Source organism: Eretmochelys imbricata, chromosome 2, assembly GCF_965152235.1.
Source record: "Eretmochelys imbricata isolate rEreImb1 chromosome 2, rEreImb1.hap1, whole genome shotgun sequence".
Lineage (NCBI taxonomy): Eukaryota > Metazoa > Chordata > Testudines > Cheloniidae > Eretmochelys > Eretmochelys imbricata.
In genome coordinates, this window is record NC_135573.1 from 16,364,831 (window position 1) to 16,384,602 (window position 19,772).

The 19,772-nt window shown below is 45.3% G+C and overlaps 1 protein-coding gene across 1 annotated transcript in view; it reads right to left on the bottom strand.

Annotated features, from left to right (window-relative positions):
• Nucleotides 1-19,149, bottom strand: part of TG (thyroglobulin) — a 209,669-nt gene extending 190,520 nt beyond the window's left edge. Inside the window, exons 1-9 of the mRNA XM_077811405.1 lie at nucleotides 19,086-19,149; nucleotides 17,808-17,916; nucleotides 16,479-16,576; nucleotides 15,020-15,223; nucleotides 12,824-12,983; nucleotides 8,246-8,352; nucleotides 6,714-6,857; nucleotides 5,411-5,596; nucleotides 545-1,609 (exon numbers count right to left, since the gene is read on the bottom strand). Coding sequence (XP_077667531.1) covers nucleotides 545-1,609; nucleotides 5,411-5,596; nucleotides 6,714-6,857; nucleotides 8,246-8,352; nucleotides 12,824-12,983; nucleotides 15,020-15,223; nucleotides 16,479-16,576; nucleotides 17,808-17,916; nucleotides 19,086-19,149 — 2,137 coding nt within the window. The remainder of the gene's footprint in view (nucleotides 1-544; nucleotides 1,610-5,410; nucleotides 5,597-6,713; nucleotides 6,858-8,245; nucleotides 8,353-12,823; nucleotides 12,984-15,019; nucleotides 15,224-16,478; nucleotides 16,577-17,807; nucleotides 17,917-19,085) is intronic.
• Nucleotides 19,150-19,772: the final 623 nt, after the last annotated feature.

The following is a 19,772-nucleotide window of genomic DNA, read 5'->3' on the forward strand; positions in this document are numbered from 1 at the left end:
TTGTAGTTCAAGTAATACCAGCTCACAGTTTTAGCTCAGAAGGTGGGTCAAAGGCAGTTGCATGGATTATTTTGTCCCACAAGAAAAGCAGCTTTCCACCCTACTGAAAGGCAGGCTATTCTAGAGACAGTGAGCAGAGCATGATGTATCAATTGTATGGACTCACTGGGTTTCATGGTGACTAGCTATACCGCTCACACTAGCCACAAGGACATCAGCAGGGGCAGAACTCAGAGACATGCTCATTAACAAGAACAGAGCTCACATCTTTCTGCTCTGAATGTGCAGGCCCTACACCCACTTGTGCTAAGGGGGACTCTTCCTTATCTCTAGAAGTATCTGAGGATACGATATTCTCTGTGATCCCCCAACCACTAGAGGGCTACATGAACACGTGCTGAACCACTTCTGATTCTTTCCACCAGAGGGCAGTGGTGCTCTCACATACTAGCCCATATATCGAATAAGAGGAGAAGCAGCATGAACAGCAGCACAATCCCTACCAAAAAATAAACCCTTCTAAAGCACCAGTCCCCAGACTTACACTGCATGGGTTCCCCAGCTTTTCTTGTTGTTCCTGGAATAGCCCTGCCTTCCAAATCAACACAGATGCAATTTGTTCCATGGCACTGGACTGGTAGGAAGTCTCCTTCCTTGGTACAAGAGGGAACAAACAGATCAGACCCTGCAGGCTGGCTTTGTTTCAAGCTTTGCAGACTTTCCCTTTGCTTCTCACATGCAGTGGGACATCTTGGACGTTTGCCTTGCACTCTTGAGCCTGGGACTTCCTTACCCCGTGAGTCCACACACCAGCACGTGGCTGCATAGCACTGAATTTCCTCATACCTCCCCTCCTTGGTGCACGTCGGAACAAACAAATCCATGGGCTGCTCGGTGCAATCTTTGGACTTTAAAGCCATTTTTACCACCTCACCTAAATCTTCAGCGATGTTTTCAGGGACAGAAATAACATGTTGTAAAAAGGCAAAAAACTCGGGAAGTTCCAGAAGAGAAGCAAGAAATTCCACCCCATTCTGATTGTTCTGTAAACTAACTGTGCGGCCAAAGCTGTCCACAAGAGGTTGACTCAAATTGAAGCTCTCCTTTGATGTTTCCAGTGACAGCCCCTTGGGACGTTCTGCAAAGCCTCCTCCGTTGTCCATTTCCATCAAGCTTCCCTGCTGGAAAAACTGGCCAATGCTGAATTTCCCTCTAGTGCCGAGCGCTCCTGTAAAGTTAAACTGGATCAGGTTCTTCAAGAACTTTCCTCCAAACAGGTTTTCTTGGAAGCGCTTTGGGTTGGTGGTGAACCGAAGGGCAACCCGAGCTAATTGTCTTGATGGAAACATCTCTCTGACAACATCACTGAGGATGGATTCTAGTGCAAACAGCTGGCTGGCATCCTGCTTTTCTGTGATAGGAGATAGCAATCCAGAGTCCACAAACAACTCCTTGAAGGAAGGAGGGCAAGCGCTCGAAAACCTGTCTATATTCTCTGACTTCATATCTGGGGTGTCGAATAAACTGTGCTGACTGAAGTGCCCAACGGGTCCATAAAAAAGCCTCGACAGAGCCTGCTGTCTCTCTGAGGCACATGCTCGATCTTCACCTGGACACAGGAAAACAAGGAGACAAATATTTTGGAGTTGGTGACATAGAATGAGCTGTCACATGGGGGGGGGGGGAATCCCCAAGCAGATGATTCCATCAACCAATCTTCTCAGAGGCTGGTGGAAGTAGGAGGGTTGTGGGGTAGGTCTATATAAACCAGACCCAGCTCATTCTGGGGGCGGGGAGAGAGAGGAGGAGAGGCAGCATCCAAGAAGACAGAGAGGTGAAGGAGGGCTAAAGGAAAAACAGCCCCAGGAAGGGGCAAGAAAAGAGGCAATCATTCTGGGGGAAAAGGAAATGAGTTTGGGGAGGGTAGGGCACCGGCTGGGACTAGCCTCCCTAGGAAACTGTGGACTTGCCTGAGAGGTAAGTGAACTAATGGGAAAATGGGACTAAAGACTTTGGGTGTAGATGATTATAAACTAAATACTGACACACCCCTTTTCTAAGTACTCCTTCTCTCCCCAATCCCGACCCCTTTCTGTGGTGGTCAGTCACCAGGCAATGGCTTGGTGACATTCAGAGCTGTAGGATTTGGGGCTTAGCTGGAGGGCCAAGTCGCAGTAGTGATTGTTTGCTGAACTCCCTGGGGCAGGTGAGAATCCACCGTCTCACAAAGATCCTAGAACCCACAGTGTTCATTGTTAGTGTTCATGGCAGCCTCTGCTGAGGCCACAGAGACTAAACTACCATTTCATCTCTAGAGCCGAAGGCAGATTTGAGGCACATGGGTGGGGTAGCTTGCACAGATCCTGCACATGTCGTACCTGCTTTGTGGATAAACATTTCGGTCCTTTAGGCTATCAATCCAGCAACTTGTCCGAGATTCTCTGGTCAATGTCCACATGCCAGACCCTCGTTTTGAAATTTTAAACCTCACTCCTTTTCTTGTTTTTTCATTTGTTGTCCCCCAGGTCATGTGACCCTCCCCTCACCTGAGGGAGTGGGCCTTTAGCTCTGGTGGGATCTACCTACTACCTCCTAGGATTCCAGTAGGCCAGTCCCTTGATGGAGGATCTGTGCTTGGTGTCCCCTTCTGGTTCCCTCATTTGCATCCTCTAGCCTGCACTCCCGTTCCTGCTTTTGGATTCTCTCCCTTAATTTGTTGATCCTTGTCCTTTTGTAGTGTTGGATCATATTAAAGAAGTTCTGTATTAAAATCACAAATGAGTTTGATTCCCCATAGTTTAAATTCCAGGGTATTACTAATTAAGAGGTCTCTTGGTTTTTGGTACTGTTTCTCTCCCTCTATGTGTGAAACTTGCAAGCTGCTAATTGTGTTAGTACATTCTAAGACAGAGTCTGTTCTCAAAGCAATTCACAGAGAGACTCAAAGCAATACTCTAACAACAGAAACAGCACCCAGAGACTCCCCGCCCTTTTGTTGTATTAACAGTTGTGATTAAAATAGAGATAGAGGATGTATGTGGATGGATGCTTGGTGTGGATAATAACTGAATGATCAGGGAGGTGCCAGCCTAAGAATCCAGCGTCCATCGGCTGAAGAAGGCATCAAGTGAAATAACTAGAGGACCCCCGGAGGGCAGACTGGAATCCACCCAACAGCCTCAAGAATGGGAGAACCAAAGAACAAGATAACATCTAGCAGCACGGAGCCATCAGGAATGTGCTATCTGCTGATTGATTCAGCAACTGCATGATGAAGCAATTCCCATAGACTGGCATAGGAAGAAATTCCTATAAAAATAGGCTCTAAAAAGTGAGAACTTTGGGGTCTGATTCTGCAAACCAACTTCCAGGAGCATCAGATGAGCATCTGACAAGGCCCTGCTCCCTCTTCATGTCCAGGCCACCTGTCCAGTGGCTTGGCATGAGCAACTCTAAGGCTGGTAACTATGATAACAACCTTGCAGAACCTGTGTGTCTGTGTTTGTATGAATGAATGTGTGAATAAATACGAGATTGAATGGAATGTTATAGCTATAACTAACTGCTTACTAGGATTCTTTCTGTATTCACTATAAACGTGGTATTTTGCCTTTTTCCCTTTAATAAGATCCTGCTGGTTTTTATTTTATTGGTATAACAGTAACTCTTCCTCTTCCTTATTTTTAGTGGCTATTTGCGTTACTTTTCGGGGAGGTCCTTCAAGGGATCAAATAGGCCAGCACCTTTCACCAGTACAAAATTCACATCCTCAAAAATGTCAATAAGAAACAAATACATGCTTCTTAAATGCTCTCCCCTCCCCTCATTGAAGCAAATCACACCAGCATGTAAAGAGAAGACAGTCTGCTTGACAACACACTACTGTAATATCAGAAAGTGGTAGATTAAAAAAATGCAATGATTGTATTGCATGTGGCTGCTAGAACAGTCTCCCTAAGAATATATCCGTGTGAAAATTCCTTTTCAGTGGTTCATTGGCAGAACCTCCAATTTCTCTGCTTAGATTTCCTGAGTCTGCCAAAAAAAAAAATCTGCGTAGCTGAGTTTCAAGCAGCTTCAAGTTATGTCACAAAAACCCATCAGCAGATCTCAGAGGAGCACAGTCAGAGAGAAAACAACCAGCCCCGCCAGATGCGGAGGCCTCTCAGAGGCTCTTTCACAATATCCTTGCTCGTCAGCCTTGAAGGCATGCAAACATTTTCATTTTACAGTAAGCCCATCTTTGCCTAAAGATTATAGTGACTCTGGATCATGAGTGACACCCAGAATTGATTGTTTCTTTGTCTAAATGGCATAACTATGTCTAGTAGACAGAAAACTAATTTTTCCGAAGGCTGCCTGTGTTAAGCCTTTATAGCCCCAACCCTCCAGCATGAACCTGAACATTTAGGCATTTCTCTCCAGAATGAAGGGTTTTAAACAAATCCTTCCCTGCCCGCATCTGACCCCTTTAACATTTTCTGCTGTCATCTTCCATTTTGGGCTCCAGTTTGATGCATTTTTTTCCTTAATGAAATCTCCCTCGTTTCATGACATGGCAGTTCACACACCTTTTCTTCATTTGCTTCTATGGGATTTGGCAACCTTCATGGTCAAGTAAAACAGGGACAGAAATAGGGAACAAGGTGACTGGAAAGAGACCAATGCAATGCACCCCCACACTAGAGGCATCACAGAAGCAAAGCACCCCCACACCAGAGGCATCACAGTAGAAAAAGAGGGTTAAACCACAAGTGCAGTGTCACCAACACTGGCAATTTTGTCACAAGCCTTGTGATATTGGGTGTTTTTCTTAAAGTCTGAGCTCTTGGAGTCAGGTGAATCTCAGCTTCTATTTTAAAACAAATGTAACTTTCTAGTTGTCATAATTAGGGGAAAATGCTTGAAAATCTGAACCCAAAAGGAGCCAAAATCAGGAGGTCAAATAAAAGGAACTCACCATTTATTGTTTTTAAAATCTAATGAATTTTCAGTGCCAGATTCATGATTTCTGAATGCTTGGGCTTGGCAATACTGAGAAGAGAACTGGTGCTGCACCTTTCACTCAGGGAACACTCCCATTTCAGGATAAAGGCTAGGAGAGAGGGAGGCTGACATGAGGTCCTGGATAGGGGGCTATCACTGGGTTGGGTGGGCAGGAAGTGAAGTCTATTTGGTGGTGCTGATGTTCTCTCACAGGACTGTGTATTGTGCAACTGTGGGGCCAGAGAAGAAAAAGGGGTGGAGAGAAAATAGAAGCCTGCAGGAGATTTTGACAATAACTGTGGTATTTTGTCCCAGAATCTAATAAATCTTCCAGGAGGTCTGAGGAGGATACATAATGTGCGTTTGTACACCTTATGTGAAAATTAGTGCTGGGAATTTATTACTATATCACTCCAATACATACCACAAGTCGGGAGCTGCCCTTGCCTCCTTGTTCCTTGGATCTCTCGCCCCTCAGGGTCCACGCACCAGCACGGCCCTTCCTGCTCACACTGCACTGGGGCATAGTCCCCATTATCCTCACAAGACGGACTATAAGCATGTCTGAAGCGAATGGCTGCAAACCTCTCAACCTCACATTTAGAAGGGCCTGGAAGAGAAACACTGCTGGTTAAGGATGAAAAGTGTTAAGTGTTGGAGCAAAACTGCATTCAGTCCTGGTTCTGTCATGTCTGAATAACTCCTTGACAATTGTTCAGGGAAGGCCCCGATGCTCAGGTTTTTTTAAATTGTTAGAATTACTTCCTCAAAGTAAACGATACAGACTAAAACTTCAACACATTTTTCAGCCATTTTAATAGCTATTGCATAACTGTAAATCCAGTAATTTCTCATTCAGTGGGCAATGGTGCAGGGCTACACAAGCATTTGCTTTTAAAGTGGATTTAATGGTAATGAATGGTACCAAGTGGATGGACAGAGTATACAATCTCTCTTTATCCATGCAATGGGTCCAGAGTAGGCAATGGCAATATGAGCCAGTCCCACATTTTCTTACCCTGGGCCTGGTAGGATGGTATTTGCATTTCCTGGACAGGACAATCCCTAGTCTCTCTGCTGCAAATATTAAGAAGAATGCTGTCTGTGCTGTGGACATCTGTACATTAGGAATGGATCCAAGGCCACCAACTCATTTTACATCTGCCAGAGGGTATATAATGGTCTATACCTGTACCAGCTTTAGAGGATGATGTAAAACTCCCATCATGCACCTACCCACTTGTAGTACAGTGTCTTAGCACATGCGATCAAGCCTCTCTCTAGTGGCTGTTACGGTGCTAGAGGTGCTGAGAGTCTGTGCTTTGTTCTCTGTTGACAATTGTCATGTCTGAATATATGCAGTCAGGGTCTGTTTCACAATGCTAACCACATGAGTGGGAAAAATTCCTTCCTGACCCCAAGAATGATCATCTAACACCGAAAATATGAAAGGCAAAATGATTTCTGTGTAGCCGAAAGAATACCTGCTTCAGTACAGAGGCATAACACTCTCATGCTGAGTGCGTGTTACAAGTCCCACACTGTGCCTGGTCTGCAGAGCCCCAGCTAAAGAGGCTTAGGTCTTCATTTCAAGTAGAAGCAGCTCATGCTTTTAGCTCTGGAGGTTCCTGGTTCAGTCCCCAGTGTGCCAGCCAAGAGAGTGGTGATCACACTTGCATTCCAGAATTCTTGTGTCACCCATGGGACTCCAGTCTGGTGCTACTTACATCTGAACCTGCCAGAGGTCGCTAGCTGCACCCCTAGAAACCGTCTCTGCAGAATCCGATAGATGCTGGTCTCAGTAAACGTGTGAGCAGGTTGCAATGAGGTGAAAACTGTATCATAAACTTCCTCAAGCAGCAATTCCAAGCCTGTGAGAGAAGAGAGCCTTTCAGCACAAGGGGGCATTTTAAAAAGAGAGTCTTCATCTACCATTCATACACATCTGAGAGGTGACAGAAATGGATGCCTCCTACCAGACAAACATCAACTCTTCCATCAGTCGAACTATGAGGCTAGATGATGGACATTTGCTCACACAAGTAGCTCCACTGAGCTAAAGGAGACTATTTGTGTGAGTAAGCGCCTACCTAAATGAATAAGGGCTGCATGATCTACCCCAAAGGGGCTGGGTTGAGCTGCTTTGTGATAGCTAAGCAAGCTGTAACTGTGTATGGGTGACTGGACATACAGTGTAAGAATCACAAAAATGTAGAGCTGGAAAGCACCTCAAGAGGTCATCTAGTCCCTAACCCACCCTGAGGCAGGACCAAGTAAACCTAGACTACCCTTGACAGGTGTTTGTCTAACCTATTCTTCAGTGATGGGGATTCCACAACCTCCTTTGGAAGCCTATTCCAGTGATTAACTACACTTATAGTATGAACGTTTTTCCTACTGTCTAATATTTTTACCTAAATCTCCCCTGCTGAAGATTAAGCTGTTTACTTCTTGTCCTACTTTCACAGACTTGCTGGGGCCCATCCTCTTTATAACAGACTTGCTGGGGCCAGGGCAGAAAGCCGAAGCCACACTGCATGGAGCTGAAGCCCGGGGACATGAGCCCCACCACTTGGGGCTGAAGCCGAAGCCTGAGCAACTTAGCTTTACAGGGCCCCCTGTGTCATGGGGCCCCGGGCAATTACCCTTCTTGCTACCTCCTAATGCCAGCAGAAAACCAGTTGTGGTGGCACAAGTAGGCCATGGAGTTTTTATAGCACTTTGGGGGAGGGAGCGGGGGCTTAGAATGAAAAAGGTTGAGAACTCCTGCTCTACAGGGAAGGGAGTAGTTCAGTCTCCAGGTCCATTCAGTTCTGCACCTCTCTGCTGAGATTGCCAATGAGATGTCCGGTTGGAAGGGTGGCTTTCTGATATGCAACCAGCCCAGTAGGAACTGGACTATTGACAGAAGGGACTCCACAACAATGGGAAAATGACTTTTGATCACAGCTAAACTGGGCTGGGCAATGCAACCGAGGAAGATGCCAACCTGGGTTGGCCAATGCAACTGATGATGCTGGGGTCAGCCACTCTCTTAATGAGAAAATGTAGCTAGTAATATCCATCCTTAAGTGATCTTGCCACAGATATGTATCTGGCGACAATCGGCTGCTGTGCCTGCTCACGGATGACTCCAGCTTAGCCCTTAGCTTTCTCACTGAAATGAAGCTGTGGTCCTTGTGTTTGTTCATTATCTACCCTTCTTTGAGGAATTCTGAGTCCCGTTGCTAAGACATACCAGATTTTGGAAGGCACTTACCAGTCTCTGCTAATTCCCGCCCCAGACTGTCAGCGCAGTAACAGTACCCAGAGACCTCTGGGAACATGCTTCTGAAGGAGCTAAATGTCTGGAATGCATCTGGGAACCTAAAAGGAAAAGCAGCGGGTTATGAAGTGGAAAGTTCATGGTGATCCTTTGACAATAACAAAGAAATCACATTCTTCTCCAAACTCCCACTGCAGGGATCACAGCACAAAGGCATTATGGCACTTCTGGGGCTAGTTATGTCAACCCTACTCCACTGTGATCCAAATTTTAGTGTTTACTTTTATTAACAAGGCCTTAGGCTATGGAGCAATGTGTCCTGGCTCCTCACAGATCAGGATTAGTCCAAGATTTGCCTTGTTCACTATAGGCTACAAGAGTTTATACATGTGTTTCCTCAACAAATGATCCTAAGCACCATCATTCTGGATAACAGAACCCAATGAGCAAAGGGCAATGAGGTCATTTCTTGGACTGATTTCAGGCCATTTTTAGCCTTATTAGCACCTAGTGTACTACAATGATGAAGGTGGTAGAAATGCTGACAGATAATTTTGGATCCTGGTTCAACCTTTGAAAGCGCAGCAAAAATTGTAAAATATGTGTCAGTGAGGCAAACGTAATTACGAATACCCACTCATTAGCAGCTTTCCAAAAAGCCACACAAGATGGCAGAAAGCCTAAACAAAGAGGTTGTTTTCCCCCCGCACATCTGCTTTCCACACTGAATTAAGCATGGAACAGCAAATTAAAACTAACACTAAACTGTTACATTATGAAAACATGGGTCAATGGATTAAAAGAAAAGTTTATTTTTTAAACATATTACAAGTGAGACTGACTCTTACTTCTGGAGATCAAAGGAGCTCTGGATTCTTTTAACATATTCTAGTAGTGACGATAGCCAGATTCCAGCAAAGGAATGATTTAAGAAGGAAACTTAATACGGTCAGAGTTGAAAAAAACATCTGTGTGATCTTAGCTGACAGATATATCAGGGCTTCTTCAAGCAAATAGAAGATACAACATTCTAGGTTCAGGTATTATGGCAAATGAAACAGTTTCCCCATGTGTTAGTGCAATGAGATTAGCATTATACATCCATGCTCATATTCCTAAATGTGGTTTAGGCACCCAACTCCCAGCTGTGTGCAGTTGTGTGACGAAATCCAGTAAAGGGCTGTGAAATTCACTACCAAAGAAGTAAACAGAATCAAATAATCTAGTCAGGCTTTTCAATAATGATGGATGCTTTTATAAGCAGAAATAATGTATTACACCCTTAGATATCATGGTGATTCGTGCTGTATAAAAACGTGAGACAGGGTGGATGGAGGGGTAGATACATACTGGACTGCACCCTGGGATACTGGTCAGGGATGTTGCACAAAGGCAGTTTGAAGCTCCTCTTTGAGCTCCCCTGGTCCTACTGCAGCTGTATACAGGGCTGGTCCCCCATGCTGTAGCTCGTGGATACTACAGTAGCCTTGGGGCTGCTCTGACTAACATCAGGCTGCAACATTCCCAAGAGGCCAAATATACAGCCAAGTATCACTCTGGCATAGGCCATGCTTCCAGAAGTGAGATGGGAGGAGAGATGTAAGAGCCCCATGTCAGCTTCACACCACAGACGATCACTCATACTCCACTGGCTGGTTAAATCATCTTTGGGGCCCCTTTACACTGGTGTTGCTGCCACACCCCAAGAGGGAATCTGCCCACTAACAATAAAGTTGGCGTGATAAAAGAAGAGCAATCAAATCTCATGCCCCAGGACATAGCTGGATTGTTATTGGGGTAAGGAAGAAATTCAGTAAATAAATTATTAAGGCCAGAAGGGACCTGTATGCTGATCTTGTCTGGCCTCCTGCACAGCACAGGCCAGAGAATTCTGCTCCTGTCCGCCATGTACAGAGTGGCACAAGTGACTTGGTGCATTGCTGGTGCTTTCAGGTTCCTCTTAAGCACCAAGCATTGGTCATTTTCAGAAGAAAGGTCACCACACTTCTTCAACCAATGGTGTGCTCTTTTGTGGCACGTCCTCTGTTCTTATGAGAATAGTGTGACTAAATGCAATGGGAGTCTTCTAGTCGATTCAGGTTCTTATACCATGCCTATCACCATGGCATCTGAACCTGTACGGCTTTCAAACAGGCTACTGGGTAAATACATTTCTGCACAGGATTTTCTTTTAATAATTCAATTTGAAAAATGGACTACACACCAAATTATGCCATGTGTAATGTGTGGATAGACACATGGTCATATCCTGGTATCAGTCATTTCTGTCCTGAAGTCAGAATATGACAAAATAAAATGCAAAAAGTACAAATCAGGCCCACATAAGAATGCGTCTAGGACTGCATGCACCCAGCTTTGAAAATCCACCCCTTACAGTCTCTGTTCCTTTTTTTACCATTGTTCCCATTATTTGCTTGTTCTTGTCCAGCAGTGGATAATGACAAAATGGCCAAGATCTTAGCTCTTATACCCTATCACAAAAATGGCTGAAGCAAATGTGTGAACTGTGGCCATGTTCGTGTTTCTGTCCTGTGTGTTCTGAGACGGGAGCAGATGTAAAGAAAATGGAAAAGTAAAGGAGATAAACACAGATTTATTGGTATCATCAGGGGTCTTGGCTTACATTGTTATTCATTTTTCAGTGATTCTAAGAAAGCCCCCTTTTACCATCAGACTGTGCAGCTCCAATTGTATCTACCATTTACTGACCACACCCAGTGTCAAGAAAAGTGGCTGAGTTGTGTTCTGTACCTCAACAACCAAACAACACAGAGAGGCAGAACCTTCATGGAGCTATGACAATTTACAGCAGCTGAGAGATCTGCCCCCAGAATCTTTACTGCGGAGGAAATGATGTGGGAAGCAGAAAGAAAATAGTTCTCAGCTCTCCAACTCTTACCTTTCTATCTCCAGATTTTGTGCTGCTGCTCATCACCACAGCATCTGAGCAACTTCCATGGAAAATCAATAGCAACAGCGAAGTCCCTCACGGACTTCTTGAGTCCCTGGCTCCTCTCCTTATTATGCTTGGAGTAGGGTTTCTGGGTTGATTTTATTTACTTCCATTCTTGTAAGGTTGATCTGTTTCAGGGTAATTTTGATTATTGTGGCTGGGGGTTTTTTAGGTAGAAAAGAATGTTCATGTCTTGAGTATCATTCTTAGGGTGCAAAGGAATGATAACCCAGTTGTTAGGGCACCATGTCTTGGAAGACCTGGGTTCAAGTCCCTGTTCTGCCACAGGCTTGTTGTGTGACCTTGGGCAAGTCACTTAGCCTCTCTCTGTCTCAGTTCCCCATCTGCACAATGGGGACAACAGCACTGCCCTACCTCACTGGGGTGTTATGAGGATAAATACATTAAAGACTGTGAGGCGCTCAGATGCTGCAGTAACAGTTGTCTATGTAAGTTCCTTAGAGAGAAGGGTAGAAAGCTGGAAGTAAAAACAATCTTGCTTAGATTTATACGGTGATATGGAAGCTATTCAAACCCAGTCCTGAAGCCACTTTCCAGGCAAAACTGCCAATGGGAACAACAAAATGTCATTTTAAAGCATCACTTTCTTCACTCTAGTTGCCTTTTTGGTAGTCCATACCCACCAGCCAGCTAGTGACACAGACACATTATCCTTCACTTACCAAAATAGCCTCCTCTGACACATTGACAAATTTGCACCAGGCACGTGGCCTGCCTTGCAGCACTTTCATTTTTGCTTAAATTAAATTAAAGGCCAAACTCTGAACAAGAAGATTCACTGGAATAGGCTTTAGCCAGAAGTGAGGCATTAGGTTTACTTTACTGCCCTCTAGTGGAAAGAGACAAGCAATGAGTCTGAAGTCCTGACTATTTAGCCTCACTAGAGAGAGGCAGGCAAAACTGTTTCACAGAAAAACTGGACTCCACTTCAGCAGCAGCTGTGCAAAAAGAGAGCCGCCCCCCGCCGTGTGTTTTAATGTTTTAAAGCCCACCAACGGCCTGCTTCAGCCATGAAAGAGCCCTGGCCTCTCTCTGTACTCCTCTCTGCACCCTCTGTTCATCTCCCACTGGCTGACTTGCTGCCATGCCCTTTCCTGCACCCTCACCACCGTGGGTGCAAGAGCTTCTGCACTGCTACCCCAAGAGCTGAAACAGCCTCCTTGTATTTTTCCTCCTCACTGGCTCTGCATCTGTGTCCCGTTCTCCAGTGGGAACATCGTTCATCTCTTATCCATCCCCTCTTAATTTCTCTCTCCCGCTGCTCTGATCTAGCTCGTTCATTGCGTTATTTCATTCTGTACGGTGAGGGCTGCCTTGGATGACAGACACTGCACAAAAGACAATCACACTGAGGTAGCTGAGAGTGCGTAAGGATACTCTGGTTCCATGGCCTGTGGGGTTGATGAGCTGGCTCTGGTTTTTAAAGCACAAATGGCTACTGAGGAAACGAACATATGTCTATTCGCTTTTGGGAAACAGACGACCCATCAAGCTCCTACAGCTGGAATGTGCAAGGAGGTAATGACTCACAGAGGTCTGCGGAATTGCCACTCAGTTGCAGAAATGTCTGCTCCTACCTGTTATAACTGTGAACAAGATCAAAGACCATCATGTCCGTCATGTTGACAAATTTGCACTGGACAGGCAAAAATTCTCCATCTGCTGAGCACTGTGGTGGGCTCTTTTCCCCAACTCCATGCAGAATGCGACGGTCTCGGATCTCGCAGCTCCCCGGACCTGACAGAAAACAAGTATCCACTGTCATGAATTCACCTTCCCACGAGTGCCCTTCACCTTCTCTTTGTTAAGCGAAATAGATTGGGCTCCTTGAGTTTGCCAGTATAAGGCAGGTTTTCTAATCCTTTCTAATCTCGAATTGTGGACACCTGAACTGGACACAGTATTCCAGCAGTGGTTGCACCAGTGCCCAATATGCCTCCGTCAATATACGTAAATAGGAAGAAAATAACTTCCGACTTGAGATTCCCCTGTTTATGCATCCAAATATCACATTCGCACTTCTGGCCACAGTGTAGCACCTGGGAACTCATGTTCAGCTAATTAGTTCCCCCACCCCATCCCAAACTCGTTTTCAGAGACATTGCTTCCCAGGATAGACTCCCCCCATCCTGCGAGCATGGCCTATGTTCTTTGTTTCCAGACGCATACATTCACATTGAGAACTATTCAAAGGCATATTGTTTGCTTCAGCCTGTAGTAGGAAGAGAGCTTGAGACATAAGCCCTTGTATCAGAGACCTGGTGTGAGGCCTGGGCTAAAGTAGTGGCCAAGCTTTGCTGATATAAAGCAAAGTTAAGTTGTGAGCAAGAGGCAGGCCCTGCTCACAGGATCTGGCAAGAACAGGGCTGATATTGCAGAAATACACATTCCTAAGTCGTGCTAGGCACTCACGTAAACACATTCCAGAAGGGCGGTACCAGAACGCCTCAATACCAAACACATTCACCAAAGATAACAGGAACATGCTGACCCATCCTAAAGATAAACATGATGGATAGAAATGTTTTGATTGAGCCAATAGGTATAAGGCAACAGGTGGCACCCAGATATGTCAGAGGGGCAATACGTAACTCGTTCGTATCGGTGTATAAAGAGGTATCTCAGAGGGAGTGTCTTTGGCCAGTCTAGGGGGGGAATGAAAAGTGCCGCCATTCACTGAGCTGTGCCAATTGTCATGGGCATACACACGCTAGCGTAACTGTAGACATTGATCCGGGGAGCTAGGACCGTGGTTTGTCGACAACAAACCTGGCCAGGTGCCTTCGTACCTTAACAGATCTTGTGGCCATTGGCTGGTTCACTCGAGGTCTGCCGTGCCAGCTGTCTGCGCAGGGCTGGGGGCAGCACACAGAGAGAACACACGCACACACATGCAGCCAAACACCTGACAACACAGCCCAGTTTGCCAAGCGAACCACACCACTCTGTATCACCGACCTGATACATTATTTACCACTCTTCCAATATTTATGTCATCTGCAAACTTTATCAGTGATGATTCTTCGTTTTCTTGCAGGTCACTGATGAAAATGTTGAATAGTGGAGGGCCAAAAATAGATTTCTGTGGGACCCCCACTAGAAACACACCTGAGCAATGATGATTCCCCATTTACAATTACATTTTCAGATTTATCAATCAGCCAGATTTTAATCCATTTGATGTATGCCATGTTAATTTTATTTGTTCTCGTTTTTTAATCAAAATGTCATGTGGTATGACGTCAAAAGTCTAAGTATATTACACAAACACTAGTACCTTTATCAACCAAACTTGTAATCTCATTAAAAAAAAAAGATATCAAGTTCATTTGACATGATCTATTTTCTATAAATCCTGTTAATTTGCATTAATTTTATTACCCTCCTTTAATTCTTTATTAATCAAGTCCTGTATCAGCTGCTCCATTATCTTGCCTGGTACCAATGTCAGGCTGACGGGCCTACAATTACCCCTGTCATTCCATTTACCCCTTTGAAATATTGGCATAACATTAGCTTTCTTTCAGTCTTTGGGAACTTCCCCAGTGCTCCCAGGCTTATTGAAAATCAACATTAATAGTCCAGCAAGCTCCTCATCCAGCTCTTGGATGCAAGTTATCTGGACATGCTACCATCATCCCATGATTTGGAAAAGACAACCCTGAAATTTCCTGGCAGCCCAGCTTATGACCTGCCATTCATCACATACAAGCTTTTTATTTCCCTTCCTCCAAACATGAAATCAAATCCACATTTTGTTGAACTTTACTTACATTGCATTGGCTTCCCCGTCTGCCTTGTGCCGTAAATCTCCATTCCTTCAGAGTCCACACACCAGCACTGCCCTGGCCCCACATCACACTGCACTGGGTCAAACTCCCCTGAATTCAAGCACTCTGGGACGTAGGAGGTGCTGCTGCTGTTGATGTAATGACTTACCAAGATCTGCTGTTTTTGGAGCTGGCAAAAGGATAAACCTACAATACCAAAGAGGCATCATTAGCGGAAGGTGATTGCTGGGCACAAAACCATTTATTTTTCTAGAGGACATCTGAGTTTTCTCTGGGCCACATTGAGACCATGAATTTGTTCTGTCGCTCAGCCAGGTTTGCCTAGGAGAGTGATCAAATATTGCAAGAGAGCCTGGGATAAATTTCAGATTAAACTCACCATTTGTGGGGACCAGGGAAGGATTTATGGTTTTAGTTACCCAAGAGAAACACAGCAATTCTACCTGACATCAGCTGAAATCAGGCAAACCCTGCTTGGTTCAGGTGAGTTCTACTGCATGTTTTCAAGGGCAGATTATCAAACTGAGTTGAGGTCAGACTAGATGATCACAGTGATCTCTTCTGGCCTTTGAATCTATGACTCACCAGCCAGCCTAAATGAGAATCGACTTGTTCATATCAGTGACATTACTTCACGTTACACCAGTCGATGGTCTGAGCTTCAAAATCCAAACTCAGGGGGTATGAAGCCATGTGAAGTGAAATTGTACCAGAAGGTTGGGAGTGACTAAAGCCACAACAATGCTGTATCATGTCAATTTCCTGCTCTTTCCCATAAGAGCCTGAGGAGGAGCAAATTTTCCTCCCAGCTGCTATTAAAGCCATAGTCACTTGGTTCCTATTAAAGACAATAGGTGTTTTGTAGTAAATTCCTCCCAGGTCCTTGCACCCAAACTGACTACTTGGGTGTGGCACTGGAAGGCAGATTTAGCCTTTAGAAAGTAAATGAGTAATTGTTCCTACTAAAACAAGTAATTGATCATGGAAGTGCAAAGGAAACAGTGGGAAATCCCACATGGAGCTTACATTTGCATATGCTATTGCCACACGTTACTTGTATTTTTTTGTATGTGAAATTTTGGCACCTGCTTTTGAAAATTTATGCCCCATTTAGGCTCAAACTGTGAGGGATGGGGGCCCAAGGCCTCTGTTTCACCCCCCCCCACACACACACACACACTTTCTCCTTGCAAGGCCACCATTGATTACACTGGGATAACTCACACAAGAAGGGACTCCTCAGGTGAGTAAAGTTTGCATGATCAGGTCCTGAGTAACTTAAAGAGCTTCCACTGAGGAAGATCGATAAATCACCAGGAGCCTGCTGTTGCTCTCATTGATGTCAATGGCCAAAGGCCACTTGACTTCAACGGTTGTCACACTGAGAGGCAAATAGCTTTTTTACCACCACACATGAAAAAAGTGATGACCTCTGACTTACAGGCTATTGGAACTCCAGTCTGTTTAGTGCCTGGTACCTCAATACCATTGGCATCTACACACCAGCAGGAGAGGCCATTTGTATTGCACTGCACAGTCCTAGGGAGAAGACACACATCATCATTTTCTGTTGGCAACAGAACTGTCCATCAATATGAAATATACCTGTCAGCAGCGGGACAGTCACAGAACAAAGAACAATGTGACAACACAGCAATGGCGTGAGGAAGAACTGTATCCTAGAAATGGCTTCTAGACTATTCAGATCTAACTGATAGGATCTCTTTGGAATTCTCACAGGGCCCCTCCTGTCCTCATTCAGTTCAGTGCCCAGCCCGTAGTACAATGGGTCCCTAGCTGTGCAACCGCTTGACAGATCTACAATATGTTCATTTGGATTCAGGCCTGAACAGCCCCATATAGCGGGAAAGCTCAGATTTGTTTTGTGAATAATGCATTAATTTTTAATTATAGGCTTTTCTATCACTCTTGTATCTAAGCACCACACACACATTAATGATCTTACCCTAACAATGCCCCGTGAGGTCGGAGAGTGTTGTTATCCTATTTGGGAGGATGGGGAACTGAAAGACAGTGAGATTAAGGCCCAGATCTCCAAAGGTATTTAGGCGTGAACTCCCATTGATTTCAAAGGGAGTTAAGTGCCTAAATACATCTGAGGATCTGGGCCTATGTGATTTGTCCATGGTGGCACCGAAAGTTGATAGCAGAACTCTGACTGCTAGTCCTGCGCCTTAACCACAAGACTATCTTTCCTTTCTGGATCCAGATCCAGATCCACTCTGCACAGGTCAGTCTCTTCTCTAGCGCAAATCTAGGCCAGTCTAGTAATTTGAGAGTCCCAATCCAGTTGCTGGTCTCCACCTTCACTCCAAGGAAGTCGTGAACTGTGCCAGCCCTATACCTGGTACAGATTACTTCCCCCCTCCTTACTCCAGCTCAGCCATGCAGGCTAGCACATTGGGGGTGGCAAAGCTTTGGCTCCAACCCCTCCCCACCGCATTTGTGGGAGGGAAAGTAGCAACCCCATGTAGGATGCTCTCCCCCCTGTGTTGGAACCCACCAGGTGTGTTGTGCAAAGGACAGTCTGGCCCACCACATTTAAAACAGTCCTGTTCTTTTTTTATTAATAGTAGGGACCCCACAGATAATTGCAGACGAGAGAGAGACAGAACTCATTCAACAGAGACTGAAGCTGGAGCACAGCCCTCTTTATCCACTACGTTGGGGTTCAATCCCACTCAGCCACAGAGCTCTCTTTGCCCTCAGTGGTACAGGATTGGGTCCACAGGTGGCTGTCCTATCTTACCGGAACTGGCCATCTTCCAAGCACTGCGGGACGTAGACTTCTCCTTCCAAAAAGGCCTTTTCCCTCTGGAGCTCACAGGGGCGGAGAGGCTGGGACTCAGCCTGGTACTCTGCATGCAATAAACAGGGAAGGAGATCACTAAGATTTCTCTACCTTCCTGTTAGATCCTGAGCCTGGCTCAGCATCATCTCCAACAGTATCGTCTGTGCTGCCATTTTGAGTCTGGTTTTAAACACCACAGTGGGGTTTCCCCTTCTTTGGTGAGATTATTCCACAGTCTAACAGACCTCACAGTGAGGAGATCGTACCAGCTATTCCCAACTCCTAATGATCAAAAACCACGAGCTAGTCTCTCCCCCGCCCCAGAAAAAAATCATGAGATTATCTTAAAAGAATGAACTCTGAGAAATAATCCATTGGGGGTCATGTTTGCCTGATGGCTGCCCACTTGGCCAACACAGCAGGGATTGAATCAGAGGCCACCAGAGCTAAAAATCATGAGCTGCCACAGTTTGACCGAAAGAACCAAGCCTCTAAGACTTGGGGCAGTATCAACTCACATCTGCTGTGGATTAGCACAGCAGGAGGCAGGTAATAGACACTCACCAGTAAGCGATATTTATTTACCTTCCAGGATCACGTTTTTGAGCCTCTCTCTGTAACCATGAAGGCGAGAAATTTTTTTTTTTTTTTTTTAAATAATGCAAGTTGAGATTCTGGTGTACTCACATTAACGCACCAGAGATCACGAGTCTCATAGTAAAATGGAATTATGGTTAATCAATATGAATAACTGGGGTGCCTAAATTTGAGGGCATCCTCCAGGATCCTTTGTATTTCCCCCCTTCCCCTCCACCACGCCCCATACTTTTCACCCAAGCAACTGTGCTGGCCAGTCAGTCCTTCCAGCAGCTTCTTTTGGAGTCATCAGCCCATGTCACACCTCCCTGAGACAGGTGCGTGCTGACATCACAGAATCGGAGCTTTTGCTGGCCCCAGGAGCGTGGGCCGTAGCTTGGAATCCAAGCTCAAAGCCCTGGCAGCGCAGTGACCATTGAGTCAGTGGCACATCTCTTTGGTAAATAAGATCAGTCTTGTTTCATGGTGTATTGCCCAGCACAATGGGGCCCTGCTCAAATTCTGAGCCGGTAGGTGCTGCCATAATACGAATAATCAATAATAGGGGAGTATCAGTGCCAAGTTCTCAGGCAGAGGCAAGTGCAGCGTGGCTCCAGCCTGACACACATAAGGGACAAGAGGGAGTAAAGGTAAACTTACCGAATATATTGGCTGATGCTGTGCTAATAAAGAAAAAAAGGGTGCTGAGAAGTACGGGGCCCATCTTTCAATGCAGGAGCTATGATCCCTTCTTATGCTGAGGGACCAAGACCCTGCACGCTCTGCACTGGCTTCTGGCAGACTTTTATAGCAGCCATTGTTTGAACAGATTCACTTATGAGCTGGTAGACTGGGCACTAAATAGGGTGACTGACGCAGGTTATATTTCTAAGAAAATCTTGAGGGCCTCATTCATCTGGAACGTCCCCAGTGGATTTCTTTGTCAGTCAGCTCTCCTCTCCTCTCCAGGGAGCACTTGTACACCTAGTCACCTGAAAGGAGAACAAGCAGAACAAACAGCCAACATACAATGGAGGAGACTGGAGGGCTTAATTTAACCCACGTGCAAAAGCATAATCAAAGCACAAAAGGACCTAGACTTTGGCAAGTGGGAGCTTAGAGTGTCACCTGCTATATATTGTGTGCATCTGAACTAAATCATATAGGCTGTGGCTAACTCAGATGAATGGATGGTGCTAGGCATGTTGCTGGCAGGCAATAAGTGATAAATGTTGCAGCACAGCAAGGGATAATATTTTTCATCCCAGCTGGAAAATGTTTGGCTCCAGACCAGATGAAGTTTAGTTTCTTTTTGGGACTATACCTGTGTGTCTTCACAAAATGGTT